The sequence below is a fragment of the Eimeria tenella genome, genomic scaffold, assembly GCF_000499545.2.
Source record: "Eimeria tenella Houghton genomic scaffold, Eth_scaff315, whole genome shotgun sequence".
Classification (NCBI taxonomy): domain Eukaryota; phylum Apicomplexa; class Conoidasida; order Eucoccidiorida; family Eimeriidae; genus Eimeria; species Eimeria tenella.
Window position 1 is genome coordinate 1 of NW_013544294.1, and position 10,621 is coordinate 10,621.

The 10,621-nt window shown below is 58.2% G+C and overlaps 2 protein-coding genes across 2 annotated transcripts, besides 1 other annotated feature; one reads left to right on the forward strand and one right to left on the reverse strand.

Moving 5' to 3' along the window:
- Nucleotides 1–375: 375 nt before the first annotated feature.
- Nucleotides 376–4,041, forward strand: ETH_00019160 (uncharacterized protein; the record flags this gene model as incomplete). The annotated part of the gene is made up of 5 exons (XM_013379446.1): nt 376–442; nt 677–750; nt 923–1,297; nt 1,482–1,839; nt 1,967–4,041. The coding sequence occupies 5 exons, from the start codon at nt 376–378 to the stop codon at nt 4,039–4,041; spliced, it is 2,949 nt and encodes a 982-aa protein (XP_013234900.1).
- Nucleotides 4,042–5,130: 1,089 nt separating this feature from the next.
- ETH_00019165 (uncharacterized protein) lies at nt 5,131–8,607 on the reverse strand (the record flags this gene model as incomplete). Its single annotated transcript, XM_013379447.1, has 2 exons — nt 5,131–6,314; nt 6,918–8,607. 2 exons carry the CDS (start codon nt 8,605–8,607, stop codon nt 5,131–5,133), a joined length of 2,874 nt encoding a protein of 957 aa, XP_013234901.1.
- A 1,177-nt stretch (nt 8,608–9,784) lies between these two features.
- Nucleotides 9,785–9,856: a sequence feature (Short protein (ETH_00019170, CDJ44153.1) was converted to a misc_feature.).
- Between the last annotated feature and the right edge of the window lie 765 nt (nt 9,857–10,621).

Here is a 10,621-nt window from a genome sequence, read left to right on the forward strand (position 1 = left end):
CTGCAGAAGTGGCAGCGCGCACAGTTGCTGCTTGGGGGGTTTCTGGGTGGGCCTTTTTCCAAGCTTCCCCGTCTCCGCCTTCAGCAGAACCCCCAGTCGACGCGCAGCAGGTAGGGTTTAGGGTTTGGGGTTTAGGGTTTAGGGTTTGGGGTTTAGGCTGGGCAAGCTGGAAGCACAGCACAGGGTGGGGCGTCGTGAACTTTCGGAGGAGCTTGAGGGTTTAGGGTTCAGGGTTTAGGGTTTAGGGTTTAGGGTTTAGTTGGGGGTTAGGGTTTAGGGTTTGACTTCGTGCAATTGCTGTTGCTGCTGGTGTTGCTGCTGCAGTGCACTAGCTTGCGTGCTGCAGCAGCAGTTATTTGCCGCTGCAGCAACAGCATGCGCAGAAGGCTCGCAGTGCAGCAGCAGCAAGAGGCTCTTCACATCCGCAGTCTTCTCCCTCCCGGTACGGCTGAGGGTTTAGGGTTTAGGGTTTAGGATTTAGGGTTTGAAGTGAAGGGTTTCGATTTAGTGTTTGGGATACTCGCGGGTTTAGGATTTAGGGTCTAAAGTTTGAAGCGGGCTTTTAAGGTTCACACTTTCAGTGTGGGGTGTAGGGTTAGGGTTTAGGGTTTAGGGCTAAGGTTTAGGGTTTAGGGTTTAGGGTTTAGGGGATTTAGGGTTTAGGGTTTGTGCCCAGGCTCCGACCCGAAGCTGATTGCGCCTCCGCATCCTTCCCACCAGAGCCTCGCGCAGCAAGCCCGCCGTCACTTCGTAAACCCTAAACCCTATACCCTAAACCCTCGTTTTTAACACTGCTCAAACCCTATACTCTAAACCCTCACCTGGGGCCATTTCGCTGTTGAAGAGTGTTTAGGAAAAGCAGCGCAAAGTGCGGTTTGGGGTTTAGGGTTTAGGGTTTAGGGTTTAGGGTTTGAGATTTTAGGCGTTGTTTGAAAGAGGCGACAAGACTGCAGATGTTGCATCAGCAGATCCGCAGGCAGCCGCAACAGCAGCAGCAGCAACAGCAGCAGCCCCTGCAGCAACTCCTGCAGCGGGCGGCGCTGCTGGTGCTGCTCCTGCAGCAGCAACAGCAGGAACCACAGCAGCAGCAGCAGCAGAATCGCCAGCAGCAGGGGCAGCGACGCCGCCCGCAGCAGCAGCAACGCCAGCAGCAGCAGCAGCAGCAACTTTGCTGCCATGGCTGCAGCTAGCAACGCATGCGCTGCAGCGGGGAAGGCAGCAGCAGCTGTTGCTGGGGCCGCAGCAGTTCAGCAGCTGTGGGGTGATGCCTCCCCATCCCCGGAAGCCTCAGCTGCCTGTAAACCCTAAACCCTAAACCCTAGAGCAGCAAGCAGGCAGCCCAGAGATTTAGTTCTAAACCCTAGGGCCGGGAGAAGGGCACATTCTCGGCTACAGTTTACGGACTAGAGTTTAGGGTTTAGGGTTTAGGGTCTAGGGTTTAGGGTTTGCAGTTTACTAGGGTTGGGGGTCTCTGCCTGCAGGAACAGTACATATTGGCGCTGCAGGGCCGCAGCAACGAAGAAGCTGCTTCAGAAGCGAAGCCTGCAGCAGCAGCAGCAGCAGCAGCAGCAGCGGCAGCAGCAGCAGCACCAGCCACAGCAGCGGCGCAGGCAGCAGCAGCAACCGCAGCAGCAGCAGCAGCAGCAGCAGCAGCTCCAGCTGCAGCAGGCTTGCCTCAGGACACCTCACCATCGGACGCAGTCAGGGAGCAGCAGAAGATGCTCGCGCAGCAGCCGCTGCTGCAGCAGCAACAAATGCTGCAGCAGCAGCCAATGCTGCAGCAGCAGCAGATGATGCAACAGCAGCAACTCCTGCAACAGCAGCAACAACGCCCTGTTGGTAAGTTCATAGGGGCCTTTCCCCAGCTGCACTGCCAACTCCCTAGGCCGCAATCTAGGGTTTAGGGTTTAGGGTTTAGGGTTAAGCAGCAAGAATTGGGGTGCATTTGGTATTGCTGCTTCTGCAGAGTTTGCGACAAGCGGCTCTATGGAGGGAGACGCAGCAGCAGCACCAGCAGCAGCAGCAGCAGCAGTAGGCGGTCCGCTTTTGCCGCCGCAGCAGCAGCAGCTTGTCCCCGAGCATATGCAGCAGCAGCAGCAGCAAATGGCTCGGGTGGTGCAGCCTATTCAGCAGCAGCAGCACATGCTTGCTGCGAGCGGGCCGTTGCAGCAGCAGCCGCATCTTTTGCCAGCAGCAGGGCCTCATCAGCAGCAGCAGCCGTTGCTGCAGCAGCAGCAGCAGCTGCGCCAGCAGCAGCAGCAGCAGTGGATTGCAGCGCAGCAGCACGCTGTGCCTATGCTGATGCAGCCGCAGCAGCACATGCTGCTGCAGCAGCACCAGCAGCCTATGCCCTATGGCAGCAAAACACATACTGCACAGCAGCAGCCGCTGGAGGGAGCCTACGATCTGCAGCAGCTGCAGCAGCTGCAGCAGCAGCAGTTGCAGCAGCTGCAGCAGCAGCAGATGTTCTCGCGCTCGCCGTATGTGCAGCAGCAGCCGCAGCCCCAGGCAGCTGAGGACGTTGCAGACGCAGCAGCAGTAGCAGCGCAGCAGCAGCAGCAGCAGCAATTCCAGCGCCCTATGTACCTGCAGACACCTCCGCAGCAGCAGCAGCTGTCTCCCTATCCTGCAGCACAAGCGCAGCTAGCAGCAGCACCAGCAGACGGCAGCAACCTGCAGCAGCAGCAGCAGGCTCTTGCTGGTGCGCCTATGCAGGGCTATGCCCCGCAGCAGCTGCAGCAGCAGCAGCACCAGGTCTATCTGCAGCAGCAAGCAGCATTTCAGGCTTCTCACGGCCACCAGAGGCACTTCGCGCCGCCACCGCAGCAGCAGCTGCAGCAGCAACAGCTGCAGCAGCAGCAGCAGCAGCAGCTGCAGCAACAGCAGCTGCAGCAGCAGCAGCTACACCAGCAGCAACTGCATCAGCAGCAACTGCACCAGCAGCAGATGCATCAGCAGCAGCAGCCGCAGCTCATGTGCCACGATCAGAATCCTTTTGGTGCGCAGCAGCAGCAGCAGCGGTTTGTTGCAGCAGCGCCGCAGCACCAGCAGCAGCGTTTCGCAACAGCACCAGCAGCACCTGGGCCATCCCAGCAGCAGCAGCAACGACTGCCCCAGCAGCAGCAGCAGCAGCTGCAGCAAGCTGCATTCGCCCCGCAGCAGCAGCAGCAGCCAGGGTTCTACCCTGTTGCCATGCAGACACCGCAGCAGCAAATTAATGGCTCAGCGGAGCTGCAGCACTTGCAGCAGCTGCAGCAGCAGCAGCTGCAGCAGCAGCAAATGCAGCAGCAGCACGTACAGCAGCAGCACATGCAGCAGCACCACATCCAGCAGCACTTGCAGCATCAGCAACTTCAGCAGCAGCAGTTTAGGCAGCAGCAGCTGCAGCAGCAGCAGCATTTGCAGCACCAGCAGTTGCAGCAGCACCAGCTGCAGCAACAGCAGTTGCAGCAGCAGCCGCAACAGCTGCAGCAGCACCAACTGCAGCAGCAGCTGCAGCAGCAGCCGCAGCAGCTGCACCAGCAAGGACTGTCCCCAGCGAGCCAAAGGCACCTATCGAGCAGCAGCAAGAGCAGCAAGAGCGCGTCACGTTCGAAGAGGCCGCAGCAGCAGCAGCCGAAAGCTGCAGCAGCTGCAGCAGCAGCTGCTGCTGCAGCAGAGCAGCAAAGTGCTGTCGGTGCTGCTGTTGGCGGGGCGCCTCTGCATGCAACTCAGGGAGCTGTTGGCGGTCTTCCTGCTGCTGCTCACCAGCAGCAGCAGCACATGCAGCATCAGCAGCGGCTGCAGCTGCAGCAGCAGCACTTGCAGCAGCAGCACCAGCTCCAGCACCACCGGCAGCTGCAGCAGCTGCAGCAACAGCAGCTGCAGCAACAGCAGCTGCAGCAGCAGCAGCTACAGCATCAGCAGCTTCAGCAGCAGCAGCTGCAGCAGCCGCCCGATTTCGCAGTTCACCCTTTTGCTGCACAGCCTGTAGGATACGTGGACGCGCAGCAGCAGCAGCAGCCGCGGCGCTCAGGTGCTGCTCGTCCTGCTGGAGCTTAAAGGTGCCTCCTACAGCGCAGCTAGCTGGGCAGCTAGCTAGCTAGCTAGCTGGCTGGCTAGCTAGCTAGCTAGCTAGCTGATTGCACAGAGCCAGCTAGCGAACTGACGCGCAGCTGCCCACTAGCTGACCTTGCTGCTGTCGTTTATGCCAGCTCGCTAGCTAGCCAGCTAGCTAGCTAGCTAGCTAGCCGGTTAGCTAGCTAGCTAGCTGGCTAGCTAGCTGCGCAGCATGCCATTACTGTGGCGGCCCCGCTGCGTAGCTAGCTGGCTAGCCCAGCGTGCAGCTGGCCGGCTTGGCGCCTGGCTAGCTAGCTAGCTAGCTAGCTAGCTGGCTTCGCAGCTAGCTAGCTAGCTAGCTTGCCTCGCAGCTAGCTAGCCGGCTGGCTAGCCACGCAGCTACGGCCGGAGCCCTCCTGCAGCGTTTGCTGCTGCTGCGCTTGTGTATGTCCTCCCGGAGCAACGCAGCATCAGCAACTCCAGCTGCAGCAGCAGCAGCAGCAGCAGCAGCAACGGACTGCCTAGGGGGCAGGCCTGCTGTGCTGCAGGTGAGGCTCTGAGCAGCCGCACAGATTTCCTTTTGGCGCTTTTCTGTCTCCTCCCGTCTAAACCCTAAACCCTAGGCTTCGCTTTAAACCCTAAACCCTAGGTTTTGCTTTAAACGCTAAACCCTAGGTTTTGCTTTAAACGCTAAACCCTGGGCGTTGCTTCAAACCCTAAACCCTAGGATTTCTCCAAACTCCAAATCCTAGGCTTTGTTTTAAACCCCAAACCTTAGGTCGTGGCCAGTGACGCAGCAGCAGCAGCAACAGCATCTGTAGCAGCAGCAGCAGCAACGGCAGCAGCAGCAAGGGCAGCAGCAGCAACGGCAGCAGCAGCGACAGCAGCAGAACCAACAGTAGAAGCAAATGCAGCAACGATAGGATCAAAATCAGTTACAAGGGCACACCAGCCGCCTCTACAATAGCAGAGCAGCAGCAGCAACAGCAGCAGCAGCAGCAACAGCAGCAGCAGCAGCAGCAACAGTAGCAGCAGCAACAGCAGCAGCAGCAACAGCAGCAGACGCAGATGCGTGGCTTGAGCTTTGCAGAATTAGTAATTTTCGTCTTCTGAGAACTCCAAAGGGGTTTCTGAGGAAGAAAGAGAGAGTTGGGGTGTATAGGCAGCTCTGTGGGGTGTATAGGCAGCTCTGTGGGGTGTATAGGCAGCTCTGTGGGGTGTATAGGCAGCACTGTGGGGTGTATACGCAGCTGCTGAGAAGCTAGGGGGCCTCCTCAGCAGGTCATGGAGGCTGCTGCTGCTGCTGCTGCTGCTGAAACGCTTCCAGTCCATGTCTTGCTGCAGCAACCTGGCCCTCCTTGCTGCTGCCTCCTCTTCGAATCGCTGCTGCTGCTGCTGCAGCCGCTGCTGCTGCTGGTGGAGTGACCCGGAGCGTTTATAGTGGGGGACTTTCTCTGCTGCTGCTGCCGCTGCTGCTGTTGCTGTTGAGTCAAATTCGTACGGGCTACCCAGCCCCCCATATTGCTGCTGCTGCTGCTGCTGCTGCTGCCCCCGGCGGTGGCGCCTCCGGCTTTGCTGCTGCTGCTGTTGCCACTGCTGCTGCGGGCGAGACTCCTGCTGCAGTGGGGGCTGCAGGGGTGGAGAGCCGAGGGAATTCGGTGCAGCAGCGGCAGCAGCAGCAGCAGGGGGCGTCGCAGCATCGGCAGGAGCACCAGGTGCAGCAGCAGCAGCAGCAGCAGCGGGCGATCCGAGGACGTAGTGGGTGCGGTACTGCCGCTGCTGCTGCACCCTGAGCCTCTCCTGCTGCTGCTGCTGCAGCCGGTTAAAAGGCTGCTTCAGCTCCTCAGGATAAGAAACTCCAGCAGCATTTGGTGGGGGGCCCCTGTAAGTGGGCGAAGGTGGTGGTGGGGGAATATAGAGTGGGGGGATCATGTGGGGTTTGCTGCTGCTGCTGCTGTTGTTGTTGCTGCTGCTGCTGCGGGGCTGCCCCGACTGCAGCAGCTGCAGCTGAACGGACAGCGGGGGCGGAGGCGCCGGCACATAGGAGCAGCAGCTAGCAGCAACAGGCGGCAGCAACGGGGGGTGTGCTGCTGCGCAGCAGCGAGCGCGGTCTCCAGCTGCAGCAGCAGCAGCAGCAGCAGCAGCAGCAGCAGCTGTCAGCCCAGAGCACCGCCTGCTGCTGGAAGCACTTCGCAGGTCGATGCTGTGCAGCGGTTGGGGGAAGGGAGCAGCAGCAGCCGCAGCAGCAACAGCAACAGCAGCAGCATTAGCAAGCACTCAACCGCATCCGGAGCAGCAGCAGCAAACACAGCAAATACATTAATGGTAGCAGCAGCAAAAGCAGCAGCAGCAAATGTACATGAACGTCTTCTGAAGCCAAGCTTATCTTTAACCCTCTCCATTAAGCCTCGTCGGGGCAGAGCCACTGCAGCAGCAACAGCAACAGCAGCAGAGACCGCAGCAGCAGCAACAGAGAGGGATGCACAAGCAGCGAGCAGAAGTGGCTCGTTGCAGCCGCAGCAACAGCAGCAGCAACAGCAGCAGCAACGCAAACAGGAGCAACGATCACAGCAGCAGCACGAGAGCCATGCGAGAGTAGCAACAGCAGCGGAAGCAGGGGAAGCAGCAGCAACAGCAACAGCAGCAACGGCAGCAGCAGCAACAAAGCCTCATGTGGGGAGCAACCACTACGTAAATGTGCTGAAGGCAGAATGCAACAGCAGCAACTGCTACATCAGCAGCATGGAGTGCGGCAGCAGCAACAAAAGCAGCAGCAGCAGCATCAGCAACAACAACGGCAGCAGTAGCATCATTAGCGCCAGCAGCAACAGCAACAGCAACAGGAGCAGCAGCAGCAGCAGCAAGACAATGGTTCTCACCGACAGCCCCAGGAGGTAAATGGTGGTGGCGGCAGCCAGCGGAGGCAGCAGCAGCAGCAGCAGCTGCTGCTGCTGCAGCATCTGCTGCTTCCGCCGCGTGTGCTACTTGTGCTACCTGCGCTGCTTCTGCTGCTGCTGCTGCTGCTGCTGCTTCTGCTGCTGCTGCTGCTGCGTTCCGGCGGACAATATCTGGGGGGTCACTGCGATCTAAAATGAGTTCTGCTGCAGGGGCCCTGAAGTGCACTGACCGCCTGCAGGGAGCAGCAGCAGCAACAGCAGCAGCTGCTGCTGCTGCTGGAGACGCGTAAGGCGGTGGCGAAGGCGATATCAGTACGTGCTGCTGCTGCTGCTGCTGCTGCTGCTGCTGCTGCTGCTGCTGGCAAGGACGGTGCGCAGGAGGGGATCCACCTGTGCAGTGGGTGCAAGGGGCTGCAGCAGCAGCAGGAAAAGCAGCAAAAGCAGCAGCATCAGCAGCAGCGTTCGGAGCTTCTTCTGCTGCTGCTGCTGCTGCCGTGGGCGGGCAAGGCGGAGACCCGAGACGACTGCTGCCTCGTTGGGGACGTTGCTGCCACGGCTGCTGCTGCCACTGCTGCTGCTGCCGCTGCTGCTGCTGCTGCTGCTGCTGCTGCTGCTGCTCTTTCCTGTGCCGCGATGCAGCAGGTGGCTGCGGCAGCGGGTCGTTAATGGGCAGCGGAGGGACAGAGCAGCAGTGCAGCGCCAAATCTGTGTCCGGCCCCACAGGCCCGTCTTGCTGCTGCTGCTGCTGCTGCCGCCGCCGCTGCTGCTGCTGCTGCTGCTGCCAAGGGGAGTGCACATGCCGAGGTGGCTGCTGGCGGATCTGCTTCTCGCGCTGCTGCGGGTGCGGCCAAGGCGGGCTGCTGCAGCGGCTGCCGTGGTTGTACAGAGCTTGCTGCTGCTGCTGCTGCTGCTGCTGCTGCTGGAGGTGAGCGCAGCAGCCGCAGGCTGACTGGCTGCTAGCCCCATTTAAGTGTGCTGCTGCAGTCTTCTGCAGCTGCTTCAGTCCTGAGGAGATCTGCTGCAGCGAAGACACAAGCGTCTGCAGCAGCTGCTTGTCTTCCGAGAGCCCGCCCTCACTAGCTGCTGCTGCTGCTGCTGCTGCTGCTGCTGAAGCACCTGCAGCAGGAGATGCCGGTTCGCCTAAGCGGGGCAGCACAGGAAGAGGAGGAGAGGGCAGCAAAGAGGCCGGGCTCCCGCAGCAGCACGGGTTCTGCTGCTGCTGCTGCTGCTGCTGCAGTTGCTGCTGCTGCTGCTGCTGCTGTTGCTGCGGGCATCCTCCGAGGGAGCTGCAGCCAGGACATGAGCGAAACTGCTGCTGCTGCTGCTGCTGCGAGCTTGCTGCTGCTGCTGCTTCATCATCGGAGGACGTGAGCGTCTCTGCAGAGTTGCCGGGGCCCCAGGCTGCTGCTGCTGGCAGCAGCAAATGAGGCGGCGGCGGCAGCTGCTGCTGCAGCACGTGCCGCTGCAGCAGCAGCGGGGAGCAGCAGCGGCTGCTGTGGCTGAAGATGCGGCGGATGCCTCTGGGCTTCTTTCGGGCGTAGTGACACCGCACGACGTGAACTGGCCCTCTTGCTGCTGCTGCTGCTGCTGTTGCTGCTGCTGCTGCTGCGTCTGCTGCTGCTGCTGGTGCTGAGGGAGGGGGAAGAGGAACTAGAGGCGGACACGGCAGCATTGGGGACGGGAATCCCTCAATTCAGTGCCAACTGCCCTAAACTCTAAACCCTAAACCCTAAACCCTAAACCCTAAACACTAGACCCTAAACCCTTAAGTATAGGAGTGAACAGTTCCCGGAAATCCCCGGTTGATCTGCTCGAGAGCGTTTCATAAAAGGCGAGGCCAGGGTAGACTGCTTAGGTGCTGCGGATTAGGGTTTAGGGTTTAGGGTTTAGGGTCTAGCGCTACATGGCAGGGTCTCGCGGCATGAGAATGCCTAGCGGCAGGTTTCAGGGCTTGTCCTTCTGCTTCTATTCAAAACAAAATTGATAAATAAAACAAAAAGATAAACGCTAAACCCTAAACCCTAAACCCTAAACCCTCGTCTGCAGGGGCCTCAGCGGCTGGATCGAAGCCCAGCCCCTGGCGATCACCTGCCCAAACCCTCACTCTAAACCCTAAACCCTAAACCCTCGCATCTAGTTCTCAAATTATTTAACTTGATCAAATAGATTAAAGCGTTTACCGTCCAAAACGTAAACCCTAAACCCTAAACACTAAACCCTAGTCAGCGGCGGCGAGGTCACCTGCGGCGACAGCCCGAAACCCGCGAGCCTCGGGCCTCCCAAACCCTAAACCCTAAACCCTCGTAGCAAACAGTCCTCTATACACCCTAATTAGTGCAGCAAATGATAAAAATGAAAAGAAAAAGTCAAAAGCTAGAACTCCTAGGCCCTCGGGACTCAGCTGTACGTACACCCCGTGTGCGGCTGCGAACTTGGGGCCTCTGAACGCCATATAGGCGCTGCTGCAGCTGCTGCTGCTGCTGCAGCTGCTGCTGCAGCTGCTGCTGCTGCTGCTGCAGCTCCTGCTGCTGCAGCTACTGTCGCTGCTGCAGCTGCTGCCCCTTCTGCTGCCACTGCAGCTGCTGCCGCTGCTGCGCTTGCTGCTGACTGCAGCTGCTGCCGCTGATGCAGCTACTGCAGCAGCAGCAGCTGCTGCTGCTGCTGCTGTTGCTGTTGCGGCGCTCGCGCAGCTGATGCGCGGCTCTTTGATGCGGAAGAGGCGCACGGTTTAAACTAGGGTTTAGGGTTTCCTTCTGACTTCGACGCTACACCCTAGTGCTTAGGGTTTAGGGTTTAGGGTTTAGGGTTATTTCCAATTCAAAGCAACCAGCAATGTAGTCACATTGTCTTCAGACCCTCGCCGAATTGCTTCGCAGGTCAAGTCCTTCGCCATCTTCTCCAGCGATTCCCGCGATAAAAACCTAAACCCGCAAACCCTAAACCCTCAACCCTAAACCCTAAACCCTAAACCCTAAACACTAGACCCTAAACCCTGGAGGCCCGAGTGGCCAAGCGCACTGAACCTGTCATAGGGCAAGTAGCCACCAAAGGTCCCTCACCGAGCTGGGAAGCTCAACCCAACCCCGCTTAACCCTAAACCCTAAACCCTAAACCCTAAACCCTAAACTCTCGAGTAGTCACCCTTTGCATTGTTTGACTGGGTGTTCATTTGCTGCTGCTTCTTCTTCGGGGGCATCTGAGGACGGGTCGGAATCAGAGTACCAGCCGTCTCTCCTTTGCTTCCTCATCCGCCTACTGCTGCTGCTGCTGCTGCTGCTGCTGCTGCTGCTGCTGCTGCTGAGAGCAGCAATTTGCTGCTGCAGCAGCTGCGCCACCTCCTGGCTGCTCAGGGCGTCCCAAAGGCCGTCCGAGGCCAAAACCAAAAGGCAGTCTCTGTAGGCTTGAAGAGGTCTAGAAATAAATAAACAAATAAATAAATAAAATAAATCAATAAATAAATAAATAATAAATGAATAAATAGATAAATAATAGGCAAATAATAAATAAATAAATAATAAAATGATACGAATGAAATAATAAACAAAATGATTTAAATGGATTTTGTGTTTTAAATGAAATCAATAAATTGCAGAATCTGCGAAGTTGAAAAAAAGAAAAAAGTAAAAATCAAAAAATGAAAATTAAAAAAAATTAAAAGAAATTCAGAAAGAAGAATAAAAAATTAA